This window comes from Anopheles cruzii, chromosome 3 (assembly GCF_943734635.1).
Source record: "Anopheles cruzii chromosome 3, idAnoCruzAS_RS32_06, whole genome shotgun sequence".
NCBI classification, from domain to species: Eukaryota; Metazoa; Arthropoda; class Insecta; order Diptera; family Culicidae; genus Anopheles; species Anopheles cruzii.
Window position 1 is genome coordinate 29,437,272 of NC_069145.1, and position 25,369 is coordinate 29,462,640.

The 25,369-nt window shown below is 52.5% G+C and overlaps 6 protein-coding genes across 7 annotated transcripts; 3 read left to right on the forward strand and 3 right to left on the reverse strand.

Moving 5' to 3' along the window:
* Positions 1 to 7,397: 7,397 nt before the first annotated feature.
* Positions 7,398 to 8,813, reverse strand: LOC128271336 (isopentenyl-diphosphate Delta-isomerase 1). Of its 2 annotated transcripts, none has more exons than XM_053008809.1 (3): positions 8,433 to 8,813; positions 8,044 to 8,200; positions 7,398 to 7,970 (listed from the first exon to the last, which is right to left on the reverse strand). In XM_053008809.1, the coding sequence occupies exons 1-3, from the start codon at positions 8,706 to 8,708 to the stop codon at positions 7,672 to 7,674; spliced, it is 732 nt and encodes a 243-aa protein (XP_052864769.1). In that variant the 5' UTR covers positions 8,709 to 8,813; the 3' UTR covers positions 7,398 to 7,671. The 2 variants fall into 2 exon arrangements, with proteins under 2 accessions (XP_052864769.1, XP_052864767.1); XM_053008807.1 differs by having other exon boundaries at positions 7,401 to 7,980; positions 8,054 to 8,200.
* A 313-nt stretch (positions 8,814 to 9,126) lies between these two features.
* LOC128272144 (AP-2 complex subunit sigma) lies at positions 9,127 to 10,509 on the forward strand. Its single transcript, XM_053009894.1, has 2 exons — positions 9,127 to 9,276; positions 9,373 to 10,509. The coding sequence occupies exons 1-2, from the start codon at positions 9,274 to 9,276 to the stop codon at positions 9,796 to 9,798; spliced, it is 429 nt and encodes a 142-aa protein (XP_052865854.1). The 5' UTR covers positions 9,127 to 9,273; the 3' UTR covers positions 9,799 to 10,509.
* Positions 10,510 to 10,611: 102 nt separating this feature from the next.
* On the reverse strand, positions 10,612 to 13,000 carry LOC128273445 (interaptin). Its single transcript, XM_053011410.1, has 2 exons — positions 11,696 to 13,000; positions 10,612 to 11,621 (listed from the first exon to the last, which is right to left on the reverse strand). The coding sequence occupies exons 1-2, from the start codon at positions 12,998 to 13,000 to the stop codon at positions 10,755 to 10,757; spliced, it is 2,172 nt and encodes a 723-aa protein (XP_052867370.1). The 3' UTR covers positions 10,612 to 10,754.
* Positions 13,001 to 13,309: 309 nt separating this feature from the next.
* On the reverse strand, positions 13,310 to 14,750 carry LOC128272624 (zinc carboxypeptidase-like). The gene is made up of 2 exons (XM_053010460.1): positions 14,426 to 14,750; positions 13,310 to 14,366 (listed from the first exon to the last, which is right to left on the reverse strand). Exons 1-2 carry the CDS (start codon positions 14,717 to 14,719, stop codon positions 13,353 to 13,355), a joined length of 1,308 nt encoding a protein of 435 aa, XP_052866420.1. The 5' UTR covers positions 14,720 to 14,750; the 3' UTR covers positions 13,310 to 13,352.
* Positions 14,751 to 14,884: 134 nt separating this feature from the next.
* LOC128272865 (protein LST8 homolog) lies at positions 14,885 to 16,004 on the forward strand. The gene has a single exon (XM_053010747.1). It carries the CDS (start codon positions 14,947 to 14,949, stop codon positions 15,943 to 15,945), a length of 999 nt encoding a protein of 332 aa, XP_052866707.1. The 5' UTR covers positions 14,885 to 14,946; the 3' UTR covers positions 15,946 to 16,004.
* Positions 16,005 to 16,230: 226 nt separating this feature from the next.
* On the forward strand, positions 16,231 to 24,645 carry LOC128273130 (eIF-2-alpha kinase activator GCN1). Its single transcript, XM_053011049.1, has 5 exons — positions 16,231 to 16,245; positions 16,353 to 16,455; positions 16,634 to 17,610; positions 17,675 to 18,933; positions 18,999 to 24,645. Exons 1-5 carry the CDS (start codon positions 16,231 to 16,233, stop codon positions 24,643 to 24,645), a joined length of 8,001 nt encoding a protein of 2,666 aa, XP_052867009.1.
* Positions 24,646 to 25,369: the final 724 nt, after the last annotated feature.

The following is a 25,369-nucleotide window of genomic DNA, read 5'->3' on the forward strand; positions in this document are numbered from 1 at the left end:
CAGCACAGCCAAGGGGCGATCCGTACTCATGCACAGAATGAATAAAGAATGCAATTTATTGATACTGACGCTAGAAACAAAGATGAGTCAAATGAAGTGGTTTAATGGTGGTTTTGCCTTAGCAGATGTTCTGAGCGTGGGCAATGCCGCCTCTCGTTGTCTTGCGCAACGGTTGCCGATGGCCAGTACGTGTTCAACAGATCTATGATTTACAGCTAGATTCATCCGTCATTGGTCTTTCAGAGGGACCGATCAAAACCCGAATCGGAATATGTGGAAAGTTGTTTTAATCCGGCTGACAGCTACATTGGCTGACAGCATTTCATGACAATCGACAATCGATAATCGTGATAACGACGGTTACTTGAAAGTGCCACAAAAGTTGAACAGGTTTGAAATACGGGCACCATGTTATTTTAATTAAAAGTCCAAAAATAGTCCGAAAGCGCACCGTTTCGTAACTGCTTACAATTCCGGGAGACCGGGTATTACCGGGATTAATATCGCATATTTATCTTGATTTCATCATTAACAGGTCGGTCGCTGAACCGCTGGACCGGTTTTGTCAAGCGTTCGGAAATCGGAATAAAATAATTCACCCCAAAAGGCATTCAACCTCTTACACAACCAACACCAACAGTTCCGTCCAGACTGAACTGACCCGAGTGAAATTTCTCTTGAATCGTATCGTTAACCGTTCACCTGTTTTTGCCGGGTCCCTTACCAGAAGGTACCCGACCTTGGCGGTAACTTCGGAAGCAGCGACAGTCGGTGATAAGAAATGATTTTACGCTACACAATTTCGCCGACGAGGTGTTAAATATGGCGAAAAGAAAGAGTGACCAAAAGTTATGCTCCATATCAAAAGCCGCCGGGCGTTCACTGATCTTACGATATTCCGGTTCGAAAGGAAGTTCGAGATCGCTCGAACGCTATCGTGATCTCGTAACGCGCGCCCCCCCACGTTCCACCGTTCCGGAGAAGGTGAAATGAAATTTGAATTTATTATCACCCCTCTGACGACGATGCGAAGCGTCAGAGCGACAGGTTTGTCCAGTGAGCGGCCCACTAAAGGGAAAGGTTCGTCGGCAGGTCAGTCGGCTGGTCGGTGGAGCCGATTATTGTTCACCCATGGCCAGCTGCAGTATATCCGTCTGCGTGCACGGTGTCGCAAAAGAAAGCCTTCTGCTTTCGTGCGACACACGGAACCAGCCCGCCGCTCGGTCCATCCGGTCTGCCTGCGTTGCATCGACAGTCAACCGAAAAGCATTCGCGCAAAATTTCGAAAGCACCGAAGCGAACATAAAAATGAGTGTTGAAAAGAAAAAAACCCTCAAAAAAATGGCACCGCAAAACGGGGGTGAAGAATTTAGTTAATTTTATGTAACACGACGCAAAAAAGGAACAAAACAAACACAACAAGAAATAAACACTCTATCCGCTTGAAGGGTGCGCTTTCCCCGCATAAAACCAACAAAAGGAGAAAAACAAGGTATCATAAAATTAAGCGACACTTCACGAAAAACGGAGTTCGCACGGCTTGCATGGGAGCATAATAATAGGCAAAAGAGTTCCATCGAAGTAAGAAGATTCGAAATTTTCTTCAACGCGCGTGTACCGTGGCTTACTGGCCGATTGGACAGCGGTGGGAATAGCGGCGGCCACTTAGTGTCCGCGCGCTAACCCCGGACGTTCCCATGGAAAGGTGACTCTCGGCCGTGTTACGGCTGAAACATAAAGCAAGCGTTCATTTGCAGCGTCATGCCGACCGTCGTTTTTCGGGCCTATCTGAAGGGCACATTATAGGCCACGGATTGGTCAGTAGCACCCTCATGTACCCTCTATTGCGGGAGGAGACACACGCGTTTACTTTCGATCGGCACCGTGCCGGAAGGTCATCGAATGTGGTCGCCAGCGTCGTGCGATCGTCGATGCTGATTCGGGATGGCTACGGGCGCGTAGCCTCCGATGTACGTGTCCGATTTGCTAATTAACTGGCAAGGCCGCATGGGGCGAAGAAGTGATGCAGATCAGCTGACCAGGTGTGTACCGTTCAAATTATGATTCTATTCGCTGTGAATAGAATAAAAAATAACCCTCTTCGATACACAGTTCAACCGTCGTGGTGCTAGATTGGCATAAACGGCATTTCAATGACACTTCCGAGTCAATAAATTTTATTTTGGGAGGCGCTAACGGCAATCGGTTGCACGATAAGCATAAACAATTAGCTCAATCGAACGCTTCTGAAGGATTATTATCGTAGATGATAAACCACCAAAGCCCAAGAAGCATATGATGGACAATAATGTGCAATTGAGTGTTCATAAAATGGATGAAGGATTAACAGAAGACTCAAACGGAACGATCGCAAGTAGCAGCACAAAGCTTTTGTACCAATATGTTGAATATTCGTTGAGGGCACTTCTTCCAACTTATGTTCCTTTAAGAGCCTTTCTTCTACCTACCATGTGACCGCGGAACACAATCGGGAAACGTACACAAGAAGCCATTCTTAAAGGGTGTCTATCGTGCGAAGCAGATCTTTTGAAGCCAACCGTGACGCTGTCATGCGTCGTTCTCGCCGGGGTGTTAACTATTGGACCCAAAATAGCAAACCAACGGTGCGATTATAAGAAAAAGCCGGTCCACCGTGAAGAGTTCACGCGTTTTCGGACGCCCCGCCTGCGGTTGGGTTGCGATTTGAATAGGAATATAATGAATAGGCTGTTGCTTCATGAATAATATCGAATCTCCCGCGTGGCGCGAAGTGGCCGATCGCATTTGACTTTGAAGTTGAACTTGAAGTGTCGAAAAGTATCTTTACCAACCGCGGCGTGCATTAGCGGCGTAAATTTGGCCTGCCGCGAACGCGAACGGTGTGCGCGAAATTGTGCAAAACCAAAGATTGCCCACATCCCTCGGGCTTTGCGCACGTAAGAGCTGCTTAATGAGACCCGTGATTCCGACATGTTTAGGAACACAGGTTTGATACTCTAATTGTTTTGTGACTCCCACTCTCTGTCTGTGCTCTCGGGCTTTTTCGAAGATTCCGAGTGTCAGCAACGTGCATCTATTAGTCCGTGGTTTGTCATTAGTGTTGCGTGACGGCGTACCGTACCGATTGACCCGATCGAGACCAGGTCGGCCTTATTTCGCTACCATGCGCACCCAGTAGTCTAGGCCTAGTTTCGTCACCACTGGCCACTGGCCGAATGTTACTGCCGAAAAGGGGCAGATGGATCGAACTTATAACGAGCGGAAGATTGCCAACTGCTTCGACTCTTGGTCGGTCAACAACATCATGAAATCACGAGATCACGATCGATTCGGCTCTAATGATTATCACCCGCCAAAAGAAGGACAGCTGGAGGCGAAGCAAATGAGCGATAGCGTAGGTAGCAGTTTTCGATAGTCACAGCCCGGACAGTGGCCTAAAACTCAAACGCCAAGAAATGAAAGTATCACCTCTACGAGCGTATGCTTTCGAAGTAGTTGACCCCGTAGCTGACTCCTTCTTGACAGCTTTCATAAAAATGTGGATCCTGCTTTTATGTTGTGGATCGATTTTCTCAGATAATGCATGAGATAAAATGTAAATTCAACCCACAAGAGACATCTCCCCGGGGGGGAGGCTAGTTTACCGATCGTTGACACACTTTCTCTTGTGATAGGAAAATTGTGCAGCAATCTATTGATTCCGGGGATTCCGCCCCGGCTCGGAGTGCATCGCCGCCACCACCATCACCCATTTCACTGCTAGGCGAACTTTCGAACTGAAAGCCGTGCAGGTGTGAGATGGCATCACTGGGCCAGGAAGCCTAAGGACCGAGTATTGAAATATCGAACACGCTTTTCGTCTAATACTTGTTGTGCAGGAGTTTCCCAGGTTATGGCCCAGCTTCCAGTGCTCGAAACCCATTGGACTAGGGACATTGAACGACGAGATACGCACTGGTAAAAGAAAGTATGGCACTGGCTGCGTTGCCGATGGCGCGTTTGTGGCCCACTGTGCTACAAACCAAACCAGACGGTCACTTCCTTGGTGAAGATCACCGTTTCACCGTTTGGCAACAATCCGGTTGTGCGATGATTGGCTCGTTGCACGATAGATTTCCTGCCGTGGGGCCTTTCGCTGGACCAGCTTTCCTGGCGGAAGTGGCACACAAATGCAACCGACCCCGTTCGTAGAAAGGTGCTCCCACGTACTTGGGATTTTTGTGGAACAATTTACCGTACGGTTTAAGGTCAAATGTGGCGCGTTTCTCTCAATGACAGTTTCCGGTCAGGGCTCCCACCGACTTGGTTGGGGCTTGAGAAATGAAATGTGGGAGACGGACCATCTCGGTTGGCGAGATGTTTACGCGTTTGTCCATTTACCTTTCCATTCATGACCATTTTGGATTGTTTTCTTTTTCTTCGATTTCGTTTGTTTAACGGAGTGAAGCCTACGCATCGCCTCCAAAGCACACCGTCTTATTGTTCGCGACACCGCGCGGATGGACGCGGATGGCGGAGAATCGTCAAAAGATCACAACAGATCGTTCATCGACCCCCAGGGTCAAGTTGTTTATTGAATTTATCAATGTCGCGGGAGCAACCTTTTGGAACAAATTGTTTTAAGAAACCTAAATTTTGTTTGATAGTTTTGAACCAAAAATTACAATAAGATTATGAAATCTTCATACAACAAAAGCATATTAATTGTTGAACTAGACATGAACGATCCTCGTTTACGTGGCAATACAACTGATGAGTGGCCTCTTTAAATGGCTTCAGTTGTGATCGAATCCGAATGGTCTCTCGGAAACCTGTTCGACAACGGCTCCACAAGAACGGGGCTTGGCGTGGCTGCGATAAAAAGACCAACTCATTGCCCGTTCTTATGTTTGGTCGTGTGCCAAACCACTCCATACACGACAGCAACTATCGAGATTTATTCTGAGCCTATCCGAGCGTCGTTGTACCTACTCCCCATCGGGGCCGTCTGTCCTTAGCCCTCCACCGGTTTGAGTTTCGAATGATTTCTCAAGAGAGCTCCACTTCGGCGTCGCCGCACGGAGCCACAGGAAGAAGCCTGTTTGAGAGTCTGTGCTCGCTGCTCGGAAAGTGGTTCGCGTTCGTTCGCCCCCTGCTTGGAGCCGTTCACCGCAGCGCACGGTCACCTGGGCCAACCAACCACAGTAGCAAAAACAACCAATAGGTAATTGTGGACGTAAATGCCACCGCCAGCCCGCCGACTGGCGAACTGGAAGCGTGACGCAAAGCGACAGTCGCTAGGTGGGACCGGCCATTTATTCCGAACACGAAGAGACCCTTTCAGCCGGCCTCTCCTTCGCGGCCTGCCACACCTGCATGTGCACCCGAAATGCAGCAAGGATTAACAAACTAAGCCACTGGCCTACCCTGGCGAGGGGTTTTCGGTTTTCGCTCGCTAAAAACATACAGAGGGCCACTTGTGCCTCTTCGACAGGGCGCGCCTAGGCGCGGACGTAAGATGATATCGACAAGCGACGGCGAAATGGAACAAGCATAGTAAGTAGAGGTCGTAAATATGTCGTGCCGCGTCCGGTGTGGGCGCGTTTGGAAAGTTCCAAAACCATGAGGAAAGCGAGCAAATATTGGCTGAGAGTAAACTTTGGCGCAGACTTTCAACAGTTAGTACAATTGTGCGTGCATTCGCATACGTTACGCGTAGTTTTGCAAACGTCTAGTTTCCAACCCCGTTGCTCCGAACCTACTTCGAAACAGGCATGGCGCCAACAAAAGGCACTATTATTGAACGCGCCTCCGGTGTCATCCGCCTCCGGGACCAAAAAAAGTAAAAGTTTCTACAAACACAAGCCCCGGACAAGCGATAACATTCGCTTTCTACCCACACAAACGCCCTGGGCAGTTGCCAGGGTAAATGGGGCCAACAACACGCGGCCACTTTTCTGCACCCTCGGCATCGGCAGCGGGGTGATTAATTCGAAGCGATGCAAAACCGTCGGCGCCATTAAGCGTCTTCGTCGTGTTTGATAATGGGGTAGAAGCATGGTCCCTTTTCTGCAACACGATTGGGGAGATTGGGGAGAGAAGCCGAGCAAGGCCAGTTTTCTTGTGTTGCCACGCCACTGTTCTTTGTGTATTCTGTGCGCGTCCCTGGCTTGCGTGTGTTCTACTTACGACGGCCGTGGACGCGAGTTCCTTGAGGATCCGGCGGTCGTCAAACTTTCCTTTTCAGCAACTTTCAAACCAACAAAAACTGGTCGACCGGGGGAGGTTAGGTCGCTTCTCGCTGCGCCGTGTTGCAACGGTTTTACAGTCGCAGCCAACCGGTGAACCGGTTTTCGGGTTATCCGGGAGCGCGAAGTTACCGTAGTTCGAATCGGTGATTAAATTTCTTCAATCGAATTTCCGTGTTTCTGGATCAGATTTTCTACTTTATCACACTAGAAACTGCAGCTGTTTGTGCCACTTTTGCGTGAGCAAATAATGTGCGAAACGTCACAGATTGCACGGCACACGGTCCACTTACGAGCACACACACATACTTTGCGTCCAGCACTCACGTTCAATTATGATTTTTTATGCCACCGGTCTTGCCCGACTTTATCGTTACCCACGCGCAACACAACGCGTGTCGTTTTTTGATTGCGCGAAAGCTGCACGCCACACGCAAAGCGGGCACCGACCACGTGCTACGGACGTCGCACGATGTGTCTGCGCCGAGCGGAGTTTCAAGCACGACTGACTATGCGATCGCCGGTTCGGTTCACGGTGTCTTGCCCACCACAACCCGATCCGTCGGGTCTAGCCAAAGCCGAGCGTAAGAACGGCGGGCGCATCGGGAATTCGGGCCGGTTCCGGTGTTGCCGCGACCCGCGGGAACTTAAGATGTGCGTAAGATGGATGGGAGGTGGTGGGAGTTATGCTCGCGGCACCACGGAAGGGGTTCGTCATTAGTTCGGTAACGATTAGTAACGGACCGCACGGTTGGCTAATGAGCTACTTTCGATGCGGTTAGCGGACAGCAAAGAAATATCGCCGGTGTGCCCAAAGTGACTAATTCACTGTTCTTGATAAAACCAAGATGATTTTCGTTTTGTGGGCTAGATTAAAAACTTATGGTGGTTCATTAAATAATGGCGGCAGCGGTTAACTTTTCTGTAAAATTGTAATTAGACTTAGAGAAATATTTAGAATATCCCCCGAGCTGATTTTATGAAATCTCACAACGAGGTAATGCTGAAAAGGTAGATCGCAATTCGTTTCGAAGGATAAAATAAAACCAATTTTATGTTTTGCATAAGAAAAGATTGCATAGAAAATATTCTTTTTTTTAACCGGTGTAACATTCGTAAAACAGTATTAGTATAACCTTAGCTAGAGCTCCCGAAGATTCCCTTTACACCTTTTTTTTTTTTTTATATTTTACAAGTAGGGACCACATTTACGCACGGAGTGTGGGACTCTCCCTCGGTGCCGAGGTCCTACCCACTAAACCCTACTTGCTTCTTCTCCATCCCATCCCTTCCGGAACTACCGTCACCGGTTTTACTTCGGAAGGGGGTCCCTTTACACCTAGAAACGATTTGAAATCTTTTTATTGCCTCTGTTTGACATTTCACCCCGCGCCCAACGCCTGACTTAATGCCCTTAATAGTGACACAGGATCGTAGAATCGCCTTAGAATCTTTCGATTGACTCGTGGTTCTGGAATTTTTTCAACTGATGTAGATTGTCCCACCACAGCGGCAGTCGGTGCTGCAGGATAAGCCGGAACCATGGGGTGAGTGGTGCGCTCAGCGTACTGATCGTTTGGTCCAGCTGCTTCCTGCTAATGTACCGCACTTCGCTAACCTCCGAATCGTTCGGTTTGAGATCGACCTCTTTCTGCAGGAACAGAATGTAATCGATCTCGTGCTCGCCCCACGTACCATCGCCCCGGTCAGCGTAGTGGATGCGGGTGAGGTAGTGAAAGTTTTCTAGCCTTGCCTGCAGGACAGTGGATGAGAAATGAAATTATTCTTAAGACAAAATGTAAAAACAGAGCATCACGAGATCTTACCTGTGCCAGCGGAATGCCAAGTTCGTAGTTCAACCTTCGCTGGGCAGCGCGACGGATGCCAAGGGCATTCAGTTCCTCGCGCTCACCTTTGATATCGTACAGCGGATGGCTGCAGCAGGCATTCGTGTAACAATCGGGAAACGTTATCTTCCGGGTGGACCATATTCAAATCATTCGAACGAAACAAAACAGGGAGAAAAAACCGTTAGTAATCCTAAGATCGGGACTAGTCGCCAGTGTTCCGGAGAAGGGCTTGAATTATTCATGCGTGGTTCGCGTGACGTAAGACTGAGCGGATTGACCCGCACGGTGCTGCTATCGAGCACGGGTGGCGCGGAAAGCGAAGCAGGAGAAAGCTGTGCTTGCGATGGGGACGTACTTTGTCGCGGGATCTCCGTTGGAGCAGCATATCTCCCGCACTGTTGAACAGAAACACGCTGAACGCCCGGTGCAGGCGGATGTTACCGTCGGGGGCGACCCGATGGCAGTCTCGCTTCGATGCCGTTCCAATTGTCTGATCCTGATCGTTTACCACCAAGCAGGTCTCCTCCATCGCCAGTTCCTGCAATTTGGCGGAACTTACGGATGCCGCTTTCGAATAAGTGCGACATTCGCGCACTAGTCCGTTCGCGGCACGTAACAATTGACCCAACATTTCCTAACGCACTTTACTTCACCGAGGAGGACTGATAAACGTTTGAAGCTGACCACAACCGGAATTGATTCACGGAAATTCCTGCACAGCTCTCGGGTTCGACGGTGTTCACGGAACTAGTGACATTGGCAGGCAAACAGATTCAAACGTCAACAATGCACATACGTTTTTAATAAGTGTCCTGGACTTGGAGTTCGATTTATCTTTTCACAACGTGTCTGTCGTTGCTTAACGCTTGCACAATGCGTTGGAAAAGTAATTTTGAGCACGTTTGCGAGGACAAGATTCTATTTTTTCTATATTTTTATTATTCGTTCTGTGTTTATCTCAATAGCCCTTTTTGCTGAGCCAAAAGCCTTTTCGGGCTGTCAAGTTGACGTTTTGACGTTGATTAAACGAAAATTTGGTTGATAATCAATCTCGTAATTTTGCAGAGCTGGTTTTCGGAGTGTAAATTTGTCATCGTGCCACCGATTCTTAAGCATAATCGGTGTGATTGTGACTGGTTTTCGACCACAAACTTCCACGCATCGAAGAAACTGCGGAAAAATACAGATCGCCAACGATGGTAGGTGCCGAGAGTGGTTGCACTATCAACACCTCGACCGACGGGGCGACCCGATAACAAACTTCCTGTGTTCCACCCACATATTTCCCTCTGCAGATTCGCTTCATTCTGATACAGAACCGGGCGGGCAAAACTCGGCTCGCGAAGTGGTACATGAATTTCGACGATGACGAAAAGCAGAAGCTAATCGAGGAAGTGCACGCCGTCGTAACGGTGCGCGACGCGAAACACACGAACTTTGTCGAGTTCCGAAACTTCAAGATCGTGTACCGCCGGTACGCGGGCCTCTACTTTTGTATCTGCGTCGACGTGAACGACAACAACCTGTGCTACCTGGAGGCGATCCACAACTTTGTCGAGGTGCTGAACGAATACTTCCACAACGTGTGCGAACTGGATCTGGTGTTCAACTTCTACAAAGTGTACACCGTGGTGGACGAGATGTTTTTGGCCGGAGAAATCCGCGAAACGTCGCAGACGAAAGTTCTCAAACAGTTGCTAACGCTCAACTCGTTAGAATAAGCACCGGACGGTGGTCGAACGAACGTGCATAGATATTAACACTGTTCGTCGTTGCTTCTCCTCGTTTGCCTCTTCTGTTCCGCGTTCACAAATATGGTGTGCCACAGTGCGGATGGCCACACTGGAGGATAACAAACCGCTGCCCGCCGCTAGGCACAAACAGTAATAGATTAAATCATTCCAAAATCGGCGGTTGATGAGGTGGTCAAACGTCTGGAGCCTTGGTATGCCATATTTTACGGACCTCCGGCCAGCCTGTGTTTTCCGTGTCTCCGGCGTTGCTTCCTGTGCCGTGGAACGTGGAAAGTGTGTTTTCGTTGGTCCCAAAACAAGCTACAAAGTGGCCGAATAAGCAATCTACTCACAATCGCTTCGTTTGAACAACACACCTAAGTAAAATCATACACGCCCGTTGACGAAAGGCGGGCCACCAACGTGGCCTAGGGGAGCAGTTATCCATTACAGCATCCACGCCAGTATCGTTTGTGTAGAGACATCCCTGTTTTTGTACATCCTACAGCACGCGACACTCTGATGGGCGCGTCAACTCACCAAATGAAATCGTTTAAATTAATCGGAAAAAGGGAAAACATAAGCATAACAAACGTAAAGAAACGTTATAGTAATATTACTATACTATACTATAATATAATATATGTATTATTGAATGATCTGTTTTGCGTAGAAATCGAATAAAACGGAGTAAGACCATGAAACCGAAATCAGACGTTCGAAAATAGTATTTTTGCCTTCCATGCGCGTGAGTGTAGCCAAAGGTAAGAAGGCACTTTAACAGTTCTTTATTATTTGTCTATCAGTTGCATCCCGAGTGTTAAGGGAAGCAGAATCTTAAAAAGTAAGGCACACTTTCACTCCGTAATCGCTGAATACGTCGGTGGATTTTAAAATAAGAAAGTACACAATTGCAAGCAACCTCTCGTGTAGGCATAGATCTATCATTTCCACGGCCTCGGAGCACCTTTTGGGTACGGTTTTTTACCGAGCTGATTCAGTGCCGTGGCCGATGCTGATCTTGTTATGTTCGCCGCTCCATCGGCACCGTGCATTTCGGTGCACGATTCTTTCTCCGATTGTTTTCGACAGCTAGACAGGACTTCCTCAAGCCGTTTGAGATCGTTGGGGGATTTCTCTAGCAGCAGCTCGATATAGTTATGTAGCAGTTCCTTCGGGAAGCCTGACGGCGGTCCGTTGGAAGGTTGACGATGGCTGGCCTGCACTGGCGTTTGGAAGTTGCTCACCTCGTCGCTTACTATCGCTTGTTTCAGCGATAAAACACCATCGAGCCGGTCCTTATCGACTTGCCCCGCGGACAGGCGCTGGAAGTACTGTGACTTGGCTTCCAAATCGGACAACTTCGAAGAATAACGTTCCTCCGAATGCTGCCCCCCAGGGCTCATCAGCACATCGAGCGCCTGTTTCCACTGGGTCTCCATTATCAGGTGCAGCTGCGAGGCAATGTCCGCCCGACGATTCTGTATGGTGCGCAGTTTATCCTCCAGTTCGTGTATACGTTTGGCCGAGTTTGCCAACTGGAGCCGGTACAAGGATTCCTGCTCGTTGTATCGCTCCGTAAGAAGAAGCACCTCCTGTTCACGCTTCTGATCGATCAGTTCGATCTGCCGCTTGGCACGATCCGCGAGTGCACGCTCCTTCTTGAACGCTTCCCCTTTCAATTCCTCCTCGACGGTGGTGAGCTGTTTTTGGAATTCGTTCAACTTATCCGTTACCACATCTTCTAGTTGGGATTGGTAGTACTTTTTCAACGAAATTCTTTGTATTTCCAACTCTTTTAAAAGATTTTTCTGAAAGCAAAAAAAGGGTTCGTGAAAATCATTACGTTAAGGTAAGATATGGCCGGCGCCGAGTTGATTCTTACCGATTCCTCTTGGTGGACGGATATTTGTTGTTTCATGTGCTTTGTCTGTTCTTGGAGGCCCACATTGTCTCGCAAAGCATCAGCCAATTGTTTCGCCAACATCTCATTTTTCCTCCTCAACGTTCGAACGTCCTCGCGTAAACCGGCATTCTCCGCTACCTTCCTCTTCTCTTCTTGTAACTCACTGTTAAGCCCTTCGTTCGCCTTTCGCAGTTTCCCCGTTTGCTCTTTCAGCTGCCGCTCACTATCGCGGCTATTGGCGAGCCGAACTTGAAGGTCTTCCTGCTGTTTGCGATGCACCTCGTTAACGTCCCGATTGGCACTGGCCAAATTGTCCACCTTCAGCTCCAGTATGTCCTTCTGTTCTTGAAGCTTCCGTGATAGGTTGACGGTGCTCGTAAGCTCGTTTTCGAGTAGCAGATTCTTGTTACGCACTTCGACGTTCTCATTCATGAGCTTTTCATGCGTTTCTATATGGTTCCCCTCCATGTCGCGTATTCGGTTGGTCAAACGAGCAACCTCCTGCTCCAGTTTGCCAATGACGGACACCTTTTCCTTGTCCACGGTGAGGGCGACGGACATTTTCTCCTCGTACTCGAGCAACTTTATCTGTAATGATTGAATGTTACGCTCACAGTGCTGCCGACGGAGCCGTTCCTCTTGCAAGGCTTTCTGGTAGTCCGGCATGGCACTGCCCTGTGTTGGCCAGATATCGCTCAGATTGAGCATGTTTCCATTTTTACTGTACGGTTTCACCAGTAGCGAGCTTTGAACATTTCGTGGCGGTTTCTGTGGTACTGGTCCGCCCGATGGAATGGGCTTCAAAAGATTGCCAAAATCGTTCCCCGATAACGATGAGTATTCGTTTATCGAGAGACCGTTTATGTCAACCAGCGACTCGTGCGGGCTACGGATGCCATTGTGATGGTGATCGTGCTGCTGCTTCTCTGATTCCTGCGCTTGGCGATGATGATCGCTCTCTTGCAGATACTGATCGATTTCGTTCAGAAGGTATCGCTCCTTGTGCGGGTCCCGGTGGTTGTGCCGTTTGAACGGGGTTGATGCCACGTACTGTTCCGTTCGATTTGCGGCCGAACATTGTGCCATGGAACAGTTTTCTATCCCCGCCATTGAAGCTGTGCCGTTGCAATCGATAAACGACTCATATGATAGGTGATCGACAGTGCCAAGGGAACAGTTGGTGGTTGCCTTGGGTGTTCTTGGCGTCACCAACGCGGGGGACTCGCAGTTGAAGAAGTCTGGTGGTATTAGCAGCAAAATATCCGTCTCACCGGAATCGCTCATCACATTCTTCCGGCGAGCGGTAATCGAACTTATGCAGGTAGATAACAGCAAGCAATAGTTAACACCGGAAACTAGACTTAACTCCAAAACAAAACGAAAACGCTACCGTTTGTTGATGGCAAATTGAGCAAAATGAACTCAAGCTGTCATTAAGGACAAATGTAAACAAACAGTTAAAACGCCGTTACAAACATTCATCTCGAGTTCATTTTGCTCAATTTTTACTTTGTACTCGATCGTTGCGCCAGATCGTTGAATAGTTGAAAGAAAACCACAGGCAAGTGTTAAGTAATTTTACATGTCTTTTATTGTTTATCAGATCAAGATACCAACATCAACCTTTTTCGGACATTCAAAGGTCTTCCTTGGTCGTATCGCGCGTATAATATCCCAATCGAGTGGCTTGATCCAGCATAGCGATCAAAGCTTCGAGAAGTTCTTCGGCGGTTGGAATTATTTCGTTAGCGGGCAGCACGAACATGTTGTTGCTATCAGGCGGGCCTCTCAACTCGAACGTAAACACTATCGGCACACCGAGGTCACCGTAAACCCAATCGACACTAGCACCCGATGTGGGATAAATCGTTTCTATCGTTGCCCCCGATACATACTTTTTGCCATGCTTATTTTTGATAGCCTGGGCACCCTTCAGTCCTATCGACACAAGATCATTGTAGTTTGCCACCTTTTGATTGGTGTACCCGTAGGGGAACATTACTAGCTGCGAGAAAGAGTGAATGGAAAAGTATGTCTGAATACGATATTGGCCAACGTTGTCGCGAAGGAATGCAGCCAGTGATTTCGTTTCAGGTTCGCTTGATTCGCTGCCTCCGGCAAAATCATACCGGCATGGATCCATACTGGCACCCGGACCGTTCCAGTCGCTGGCAAAGTTTCTATTCAGGTCTACCCCTCGGCAAAGGCCGTACGGTCGTGTGTTTTTACGCCATAAACGGTCCGCCTCGAAGGTGTAATGGTATCCATCGGGATTTACGACCGGAAAAATGATCCAATTGAAATTTTGTGCCAAGCGCTGGACATCTGGTCGATCGGAGGTCAGTAGCTCGTTGAGAATAAACGTGCAACTCGCTGGTGAGATCCATTCGCGGGCGTGAATTCCACACTCCAAAAACACGGCCGTATTTGCCGGGTCTTTCGATAGCATAACTCCGCGTAATGGTCGCTGCTCATAGCTAAGATCAAGCTGAATTGTCTTCAGCTGAGGGTGATGAGAAACATGCCAGTCCAGCCAGCGGTTGATGCTGTCCAAGTGATGATAGTGAGACCAATCAAAACTCTCAGCCGGTGTACTTTTTGGCATGATCGAGAGCTTCTCCTTATCAATCAGTTCTTGCATATTATATAACTGCGGGGAAGAAAAGTTATTGTTAGCAATTGTACAAACAAAGCTGATCACTATACTACCAAGATGGTTCCTTCTAGTTGGTATCTGTGCATCAACTCCGTTATCTCCGCGATCTTGTGACCCGCTACCATGACTGTTAAATTTTGGTTTGCATGTCTCGCGTGGCCCATAAAGGAATAGCTATCGCTGGTATTTTCTAATTTCTGCAACATTTTCACTTGGTCCTCGGTTTCAATAAAGAAACGATATAGCCGCACATTATCGTAACGCGCTTCATTGGTATGGCCGAATACATTTCCCAAGAACGCAATCAATAAGAGCAGAAGAAAGTGGTTTTTATTGCACATTCCCATGACGAGCACTATTAACCGGGTTGAATCTAGAACAACGACTGGCAAATGAATGAACGAGCAATTTTGTCGTTCATTGTACACTGAGTGGCTGAGACCGGCAATCAGTTTGTTTACATTTTTTGACGTCCAACATGCAAAGTGCAGAACAGGCATTCGTAGTTTTGAAGATGCTCTGGTGAAATCAAAACATATTTTCGCAACGAAGCAATCCGTGATTTAATTCGGCAATGGCATCGGATTTGGCAGGGGAACCGATCCTAGCAACCGGCGGTTACGATCACACAATCCGGATATGGCAACCCTTTTCTAGTGCCTGCGTGCGTACGATGCAACACACCGATTCGCAGGTGAACTCGCTGGAGATATCCCCCAAGCGAAATCTGCTTGCTGCCGGAGGTTACCAGCACATCCGGCTTTACGATATGCACTCGAACCACCCCATCGTGAACTTTGATGGCGTCGCAAAGAACGTGACCCGGGTGGGGTTCGAGGAGGATGGCAAATTGATGTTTACCGGCGGTGAAGACGGAAAGGTGCGCATCTGGGACATGGGCTCACAGAACCCGTCGTGCAAGCGCATCTTTGACTGCCAGAGTCCGGTGAACTCGGTGTGTCTACTGCCGAACCAGGTCGAGCTCCTGATGGCCCACGACGGCGGAGGCATCTATCTTTGGGACGTGAAGTCGGACAACCATGAGCACCTGATGCCGGAGGTAGAGTGTTCGATGCAAGATGTGGCCGTAAGCCCGAACGGGGCGTTTATGGCAGCAGTGACCAACCGAGGTGGTTGTTTCATCTGGACCCTGTCGAACTGGAGCGATTCACTTGGTACGGCGTCGACGCTTAATCGCTGGCAGCCGCAACATAAGATACAGGCCCACGAGAGGTACGCTTTGCGGTGCAAATTCAGTCCGGACTCGAGCTTGCTGGTGACGTGTTCCGGCGACGGCACGGCACGTATCTATAATACCGACGGCTGGACCCCACGGGCCGTGCTGCGCATCGAAAAGGGCTGGATGTGGGATGCCGCGTTCAGCAATGACTCCAAGTACATTTTTACCGCTTCGTCCGACATGCTGGTCCGTTTGTGGCGCATCGAAAATCAAGCAATCGAGCGTGAGTGCAATGGCCACGCAAAAGCCGTGACAGCACTAGCATTTCGCGATGTAGCTATCGCGGCGGGAACCGCGACGAACAACGGGACCAGTCTTGCGGCGCCCCATTAAACTGCAATTTCAAATGGTGTACGGCTAAAGTGTAAAAGTCAACGTTTCTAAAGCGGATCAAATAAAATGAATCAAACCAAATTGAAAATGTTCGTTTCTCGCTCTCGGGTTACGCACTAGCTGCAGGGAAGCGTTTGTTTTGGCAGCTGTCACGATGCTGGAAGTTGTCAAAATGTTGAAAAAATAAAAAGGTAACCAACCAGACCGCTTGTCCAGTTGTCACTAACTGCGGGTTTCGTTTCGCGAGGTTTGGCACGCTGAAAATTGATAAAATTTGCTGTAAAAATGGCTGATGCAGAGGTAAGAGTCCTGTCGAGGTTTGCAATGATCCACTGTTAGGCGGAACGCAAGGTTTGAAGCACTTTGAAGGGACACAATTGCATGTAACTGTTCATTTCCCCACACAGCTTGCTAAGGCCCTGAAAGATCTACCGAATCGAGTGCTAAATGTTCCCGTAGATGAGCGACCGGAGCTGTTTCGCAATGTGATTGCGGTGTTGCCAAACCCAGGTGAGAAAAACCGCGTCCTCTGTAAGTCGTCGATGGACTTATGGCCGCTTTCACATCAACCACAGTTGCAGTGCACTTCAATCTAACCTCAAACTGTTTTCATCTGCCGGGAAATGACAACCGCTCGGCCGCAATGTAACGTTGTGCAATAATGTGTCGTTTTCTCTCCCTGCCCTAGGTATTAACGCTACCATCGTGCGAGGAATCTGTAAAGTGATCGGCACAACACTCACCAAGTACAAGGATCCCGAATCACAAGCATTAGTGAAGGAGCTGTTGGTGGCGGTGCTGAAACACCATCCGGACCTGGCGTACGAACACTTCAATGCCGTGCTAAAGGCCCTCCACACGAAAGATCTAGCGTCGGCTCCACCACTAAAAGGTGCCCAGGCCGCGGTGCTGGCGCTAGGATGGGCAAATACGGTCGCCCTGCATGCGGACCACACGTCGGCCACCGGCAAGAAGGAGTTTACGAAGCTCCTCGAGGTGCAGGCGGGCCTCTATCAGCTGGCCCTGACCTCCGGGGTACAGAAAATTTCCGACAAAGCGTTTAGCGTTCTGTGTGACTTTTTCGACCAAAAGGACGGCCTCGAGCGAACCTACTTCGACCGGCTGCTGGCGCTGGAACCGTCCGGAAGCGGAGTGATCGTGATGCTGTGCGCGATCTTGAGGTACACCCAACGGCGCCAGCAGGACTCGGTTTCACTGCTGGAGCAGCACAAAACGAAACTCCTCGACCACGTGGTGAAGGGTTTGGTCACGGTCAAGACGAAACCGCACGCCAGTGATATTGTTGGGTGCGCGCCACTGTTGAAGGCAATCACGACGGACGAATTCCGGACGCTCATTGCGCCAGCGCTGCAGCGATCGATGCTGCGCTCGGCTGAGGTTATCCTGCGGGCGGTCGGTGCAATAGTGAACGAGCTCGAACTGGACATTAGCGACTATGCGCTCGATCTCGGCAAAGCCCTCGTACAGAACCTGGCCTCGAAGGAGGAAACGGTACGGCAGGAGGCGGTCGAGTCGTTAAAACAGGTAGCCCTCAAATGCAGTTCCGCGGCTGCGCTCGAAGCATTGCTCAAGGAGGTGTTTGCGGTGCTTAATGGGTCCGGCGGAAAGATAACGGTCGCCGAACTGAGGATAAATCTGCTCCAGGTGAGTGCAGCGTTCCTCATCGAAGCGGACACCGTGTTAAGACCGTTGTTCCTTTCTCCCACAGGGTGCCGGTAATCTAAGCTACAACAAAATCCCCGCTGATAAGATACAAACCATACTGCCGTCGGCGTGCGATCACTTCACGAAGGTGATCGAGTCGGAGATACAGGAGAAGGTGGTGTGCCACGCGCTGGAAATGTTTGGCCTCTGGACGGTCAACTATCGCGGCGAGGTACCGCCGAAAATCGTGCAGCTCTTCAAGAAGGGCCTCGAAGCGAAAGCCCAACCGATCCGCACCAGCTACCTGCAGTGGTTCCTCTCGTGTCTGTACCACGGGCGACTCCCGGCCGGTAGCGACTTTTCGGCCCCGCTCTCGAAGATCGTCGAACGGGCGGCCCAAAATCCCACCCAAACGCCGCTCGTTTCGGAAGGCGTCGGAGCGGCCTGCATCGTGCTGCTCACCAACCGGACGGTGGACGAGAAGCTGAAGGACTTTTGGCACGTCGTGCTCGACATGGGCCGGCAGGTGTTTCTGGGCGAAAAGTTTCTGGCCACCACGAACGCCGAAACGCTCTGCTACGTGATGGTGATTTGCGAGCAGCTTCTACTGCACCATCGCTCCGAGCTGAAGGGTGGTGGTTCGGCCGATCCCTTATTTCGGGCAGCGATCGTTTGCCTGATGTCACCGTTGCGTAAGGTGCGTCAGCACTGCCTGCCGTTGGCCCGCCGGATGGTGAACAGTGAGGATGGAGTGCCGTTGGCTCGAAGTTTGCTGGCGGAGCTGACCCGATACGCGGAGACGGTCAAGATACTGAGTGAGGGCGAACCGAATGAGGATGGTGTGGCGCCAGCACAGGCCCTGGTCGATGCGATTTGGGACATCTGCGACGTTGAGCTGTTGGCCAGTGCGAACGCACAGTCGATCGCACTGAGCGCGATGCTTTGCTCGCACCATCCGGCAGCGTGCTCGGTACGGGGTGACCTCTGGGAGCGAATCCTGGCGCGGTATAAGCTGGACGGGAAGCAATTCATTGCCCTCAACACTGCCCAGATCGGAGAAGCTTTTTTCAACGGCTACAAAGCGACACCGATGTACGAGAGCACGTTGGCGACGTTGTCGCGCATTAGCCCGGAACTGATCCTGCCGGTGCTGGTGAAGAACGTGACCGACCAGCTGAACAATTCGCGCATGTCCAACGTGACGGATGAGGAGTACTTCACGTACCTCATGCCCGACGGCGAGCTGTACGACAAGAGCGTCCTGCCGAGCTCGGATGAACCGATCCAAACGGCGCACCTAAAGCGCGAAAACAAGGCGTACAGGTACGTAGTTCGGACGGAGGGAGCGATCCGCAATGTCCGCAATACCTTTTCGTTTCCCATTTTAGCTACAAAGAGCAACTGGAGGAGCTGCAGTTGCGCCGTGAGCTGGAGGAGAAGCGTCGCAAAGAGGGAACGTGGAAACCACCGCAACTGACCCCGAAACAGAAGGAGGCGATCGACAAGCAGCGCGAAAAGGAGAACGCGATCAAGACACGGTTGCGAAACCTTAGCGCAACGATCGCGACCCTCGTGTCGCAGATTGAAGGCGCGGCCAAAGGAACGCCGAAGCAACTGTCGCTGTTCTTCCCTTCGTTGCTACCATCCATCGTGCGAGTCTTCTCGTCGCCGCTGGCCGCTCCACCGATGGTGCGGCTGTACGTTCGCCTGCGCGACACTTGCTTCACTGCCGAACAGGCCGAACTGGGGCGCGACATTTCGATCGCCACCGTGCGCATGAGCAAACCGCACTGCGATCTGGAGGAAGGTTGGTGCACGGCCAACATCGTGGAGCTCGTCAGCGACATTCTGGTGTCGCTGTACGACGACACGATCGATATGTACAACGTGCACCGGGAGGAGGACGGCGCCAAGGGTTACCTGCTGAATGCGCCCACCTTCAGCTACACGTTCGAGTTCCTGAAGCGCGCCCTAACGCTACCGGAAGCGGCTCGGGATGAAAGTTTGCTCATCAACGGCATCCAGATCGTTGCGTACCACGCGCAGGTCCGGGGCGATACGGTCGATGGGAACGACTTTACCGATCTGTACCATCCGGTGTATATGCCGCGGCTCGAGATGATCCGGCTTCTGTTGCGCTTAACGCAGCAACACCGGGGACGCGTTCAAACGCAAGCGGTGGCTGCGTTGCTGGATGTGGCCGAAAGTAGCTCGGGGCGCGAGTATACGGCTCGGGCGGATCAGCGGGAGGTTGAGGCGCTGCTGACGGCGCTCCAGGATGAGCTGGACGCGGTGCGCGACGTGGCCCTGCGTGCCCTGGCCATCATGATCGAGGTGCTGCCGTCGATCGCGGACGACTACGAGCAAGGGTTGCGCGTGTTGCGGCGTCTGTGGGTGGCCAAGCACGACGTGTCGCTCGACACGAAGCTGCTGGCGGAGAACCTGTGGCAGGACGGTAACTACGAGCTGCCGATGGTGATGGCCGACGAGCTGATGAAGGACATTGTCCACCCGGAACTGTGCATCCAGCGAGCGGCCGCGGCATCGCTCGTGTCCATTCTGCTCGAGGACGCTACGGCGGTGGACGGTGTGCAGGAGCAGCTGCTCGAGATTTACCGCGAGAAGCTGACGATGATACCGGCACGGTTGGATCAGTTCGATCGCGAAATCGAACCAGCCATCGATCCGTGGGGTCCACGGCGGGGTGTGGCGATCGCGTTCTGTCACATCGCACCGTTTCTGACGCAACCGCTCGTGAAGAGTTTGATCGAGTTTATGGTCCGCTCGGGGTTGCGCGATCGTGAAGAAATCGTCCACAAGGAGATGCTGGCTGCGTCGCTAGCGATCGTGGAGCACCACGGGAAGGAAAGTGTCGCCTATCTGCTGCCCACGTTCGAGCAGTTTCTCGACAAAGCGCCGAGTCACAGCTCGTACGACAACATTCGCCAGGCGGTGGTCATTCTGATGGGATCGCTGGCGCGCCATCTCGATCGGGAGGATCCACGCATTAAACCGATCATCGATCGGTTGCTCGCGGCACTCGCTACACCGTCGCAGCAGGTACAGGAAGCGGTGGCCAACTGTATACCGCACCTGATCCCGTCGGTGAAGGAGGAAGCCCCGGCCATGGTGAAGAAGCTGATGCAGCAGTTGGTAAAGTCGGAAAAATACGGCGTCCGACGGGGGGCCGCCTACGGGATCGCGGGCATCGTGAAGGGGCTCGGCATTCTGTCGCTCAAGCAGCTCGACATCATGTCCAAGCTGACGAACAACATTCAGGACAAGAAGAACTACCGGTGCCGCGAGGGGGCCCTGTTTGCGTTCGAGATGCTCTGCAGCACCCTCGGGCGTCTGTTCGAGCCGTACATCGTGCACGTGTTGCCCCATTTGCTGCAGTGCTTCGGTGACTCGTCCTCGTACGTGCGCGAGGCCGCCGATGAGTGTGCCAAAACGGTGATGGCCAAGCTGTCGGCGCACGGCGTCAAGCTGGTGCTACCGTCGCTGCTGAACGCACTGGATGAGGACTCGTGGCGCACGAAGACCGCATCGGTCGAGCTGCTTGGCGCGATGGCATTTTGTGCCCCGAAACAGCTGTCCTCCTGCCTGCCGAGCATCGTGCCGAAGCTGATGGAGGTCCTCGGCGACTCGCACATCAAGGTGCAGGAAGCGGGCGCCGATGCGCTGCGCGTGATTGGCAGCGTGATTAAGAACCCGGAAATCCAGGCGATCGTACCGGTGCTGCTGAAGGCTCTCGAGGATCCCTCGGGCAAAACGTCGGCCTGTCTGCAGTCGCTGCTGGAGACAAAGTTCGTGCACTTTATCGATGCGCCCTCGCTCGCCCTCATCATGCCGGTGGTGCAGCGCGCGTTCATGGACCGCTCGACGGAGACGCGCAAAATGGCGGCCCAAATCATCGGCAACATGTACTCGCTGACGGACCAGAAAGACCTTACCCCGTACCTGCCCAACATCATTCCGGGGCTGAAGCAGTCGCTGCTCGATCCGGTGCCGGAAGTGCGTGCCGTTTCCGCCCGGGCCCTCGGCGCGATGGTACGCGGAATGGGTGAGTCTTCGTTCGAGGATCTGCTCCCGTGGTTGATGCAAACCCTGACCTCGGAGTCGAGCAGCGTCGATCGGTCCGGTGCCGCGCAGGGTCTCTCGGAGGTGGTCGGAGGGCTCGGGGTAGAGAAGCTGCACAAACTGATGCCGGAAATCATTACCACGGCCGAGCGCACGGACATTGCGCCGCACGTCAAGGACGGGTACATCATGATGTTCATCTACATGCCATCGGCCTTTCCGAACGACTTTACACCGTACATTGGGCAGATTATTAACCCGATCCTGAAGGCGCTGGCCGACGAGAATGAGTACGTGCGCGATACGGCGCTGAAGGCGGGCCAGCGGATCGTCAATCTGTACGCGGAGTCGGCGATCGCTCTGTTGCTGCCGGAGCTGGAGAAGGGACTGTTCGATGATAACTGGCGCATCCGGTACAGCTCGGTGCAGCTGCTCGGAGATCTGCTGTACAAGATTTCGGGCGTGTCGGGCAAGATGACGACGCAGACGGCTTCGGAGGACGATAACTTTGGCACGGAACAGAGCCACAAGGCGATCATCCGCAGTCTCGGTGCCGATCGGCGCAACCGCGTGCTCGCCGGGCTGTACATGGGCCGCAGCGATGTGTCGCTGATGGTGCGTCAGGCCGCGCTCCACGTGTGGAAGGTCGTGGTCACAAACACGCCGCGGACGTTGCGCGAAATTCTGCCGACGCTGTTCTCGCTGCTGCTCGGGTGTTTGGCCAGTACGAGCTACGACAAGCGCCAGGTGGCAGCCCGGACGCTCGGCGATTTGGTGCGCAAACTGGGCGAACGCGTCCTGCCGGAGATCATTCCGATCCTCGAGCGGGGTCTCAACTCGGACCAGGCCGATCAGCGGCAGGGCGTTTGCATTGGGCTGTCGGAAATTATGGCGTCCACGTCACGCGATATGGTGCTTACCTTCGTGAACAGCCTGGTGCCGACGGTCCGCAAAGCACTGGCCGATCCGCTCCCGGAGGTACGGCATGCGGCCGCTAAGACGTTCGATTCCCTGCACACGACGGTCGGGTCGCGGGCGCTCGAGGACATTCTGCCGTCGATGCTGGAGAGCCTGTCCGACCCGGACCCGGATGTGGCCGAGTGGACACTGGACGGGTTGCGGCAGGTGATGGCCATCAAGTCACGGGTGGTGTTACCGTACTTGATTCCGCAGCTCACGGCCACACCGGTCAACACGAAGGCACTCTCGATCCTGGCCTCGGTGGCGGGTGAAGCGTTGACCAAGTATCTGCCGAAGATTCTGCCGGCGCTCATGTCGGCATTGGCCGCTGCACAGGGCACCCCGGAGGAGGTGCTCGAGCTGGAGTACTGCCAGGCGGTGATCCTGTCCGTCAGCGACGAGGTCGGCATCCGCACCATCATGGACACGGTGATGGAGTCTACCAAGTCGGACAACGCGGAAACCCGGAAAGCGGCCGCCACGTTGCTGTGTGCCTTCTGCACGCACTCGCCCGGCGATTACTCTCAGTACGTGCCCCAGCTGTTCCGCGGGCTGCTCCGCCTGCTGGCCGATTCCGATCGTGACGTGTTGCAGCGCTCCTGGGACGCCCTGAACGCGGTCACGAAGACGCTCGACTCGGCACAGCAGATCGCGCACGTGACGGATGTGCGGCAGGCGGTCAAATTCGCCAGCAGCGACCTGCCGAAGGGAAGCGAACTCCCCGGCTTCTGTCTGCCGAAGGGTATCACGCCCCTGTTGCCGGTGTTCCGCGAAGCGATCCTCAATGGGCTGCCGGAGGAGAAGGAGAACGCGGCCCAGGGGCTGGGTGAGGTGATCCAGCTGACCTCTCCGAGCTCGCTGCAACCGTCGGTCGTCCACATCACCGGTCCGTTGATTCGTATCCTGGGCGACCGGTTCAATGCCGGCGTCAAGGCGTCCGTCCTCGAGACGCTCGCCATATTGCTGCACAAAGTGGGCATCATGTTGAAACAGTTCCTGCCGCAGTTGCAGACCACCTTCCTGAAGGCGCTGCACGATCCGAGCCGTACCGTGCGCATCAAGGCCGGTCACGCACTGGCCGAGCTCATCCTGATCCACACCCGACCCGATCCACTGTTCATGGAGATGCACAACGGGGTGCGGAACGCGGACGATTCCACCGTGCGCGAGACGATGCTGCAGGCGTTGCGCGGCATCGTGACCCCGGCCGGGGACAAGATGACGGAACCGCTGCGCAAACAGATCTACGCCACACTCGCCGGGCTGCTGGGGCACCCGGAGGATGTGACCCGGGCTGCGGCAGCCGGCTGCTTTGGGGCCCTCTGTCGATGGCTGTCGGCTGACCAGCTCGATGACGCACTCGGGTCACACCTGCTGAACGAGGACTACGGTGACGATGCTACGCTCCGACATGGCCGGACGGCGGCCCTGTTCGTGGCGCTGAAAGAACACCCTGCCGCGATCGTTACCGGTCGGTACGAGACAAAGATCGCTAAAGTGATCACGGGGGCGATCACTTGCGATAAGGTCCCGGTCGCCCAGAACGGTGTCCGAGCGGCCGGCTACCTGCTGCAGTACGGCATGATGGTCGGGGTCGAGCAGGGCGTGCGGCTACCGACGGCCGTGATCGGTCCGTTCGTCAAGTCGATGAATCACAGCAGCCACGAGGTGAAGCAACTGCTGGCCAAAACTTGCACCTACCTGGCGCGGGTCGTCCCGGCAGAGCGGACCGCACCCGAGTATCTGAAGCTCGCCATTCCGATGCTGGTCAACGGGACGAAGGAGAAGAACGGTTACGTGAAATCGAACTCGGAGATTGCGCTCGTGCACGTGCTCCGGTTGCGCAACGGCGAGGAGTTCCACCAGCGCTGTCTGACCCTGCTCGAACCGGGCGCACGGGAATCGCTCAGCGAAGTCGTAAGCCGGGCGCTGCGGAAGGTCGCCCTGCAACCGGTCGGCAAAGACGAAGAGCTAGACGATACGATCCTCTCGTGATCGCGTCGTCAACCGACGATGGTACGACGACGATGGAGGCACAGTGACGATCGACGCAGAGGGTCCGCCAAGCTCTTTGCCGGACACTATCATACCATTCGGATTTATACTATCTTACATGTAACCAGAAGCTACGGGCGGGCTAAATTGTCGCTACCGTGGATGCTATGATTGGCGAGAAGTGAGAATAAAAGACATGAAAACCGTACCCAGTACCGAACTCTCGTCGTTTGTCACGTAATGGCTTGCTTCCCGTTTCACCCCGGGCATGAGCATTGTGTACTGATCAAGGATCGTTGGCACTCTTTGCTTTCGTTCTCTGCCCTTGCACTCTGATGTCATTGAAAGGTCCGTAAGGGCGGAGGGCTTAATTGCGTTGCCTTGAGAAATTATCTACGTTTAAAGGAAAGTATGTCGCGGCTGTTTCGTTCTTCGCTTTCGTTGCACTGACCCGCCGTTCCCCCATTCGAAGTGCCTTTAGAAAGGCCCGGAATGTTGAGAAAAAGCACCAGAGTATGTTCGTCGTGCAACTTCGGTACCTCATAAATCTACCTTTTCCTGATGGCCAGTGTGCCAGGATAAAACGTAACGTGTGTGCTTTTCAATAGCATACAGAAGCCGTTTTCCGAAGGCATTCTTTGATCGCTGACCGTACCACAATGTAGTGCCGTGTAAACTTCAACACCGGGAAGCTGATTGAAGTAAGCCTTGGCGTTTGTTCAAC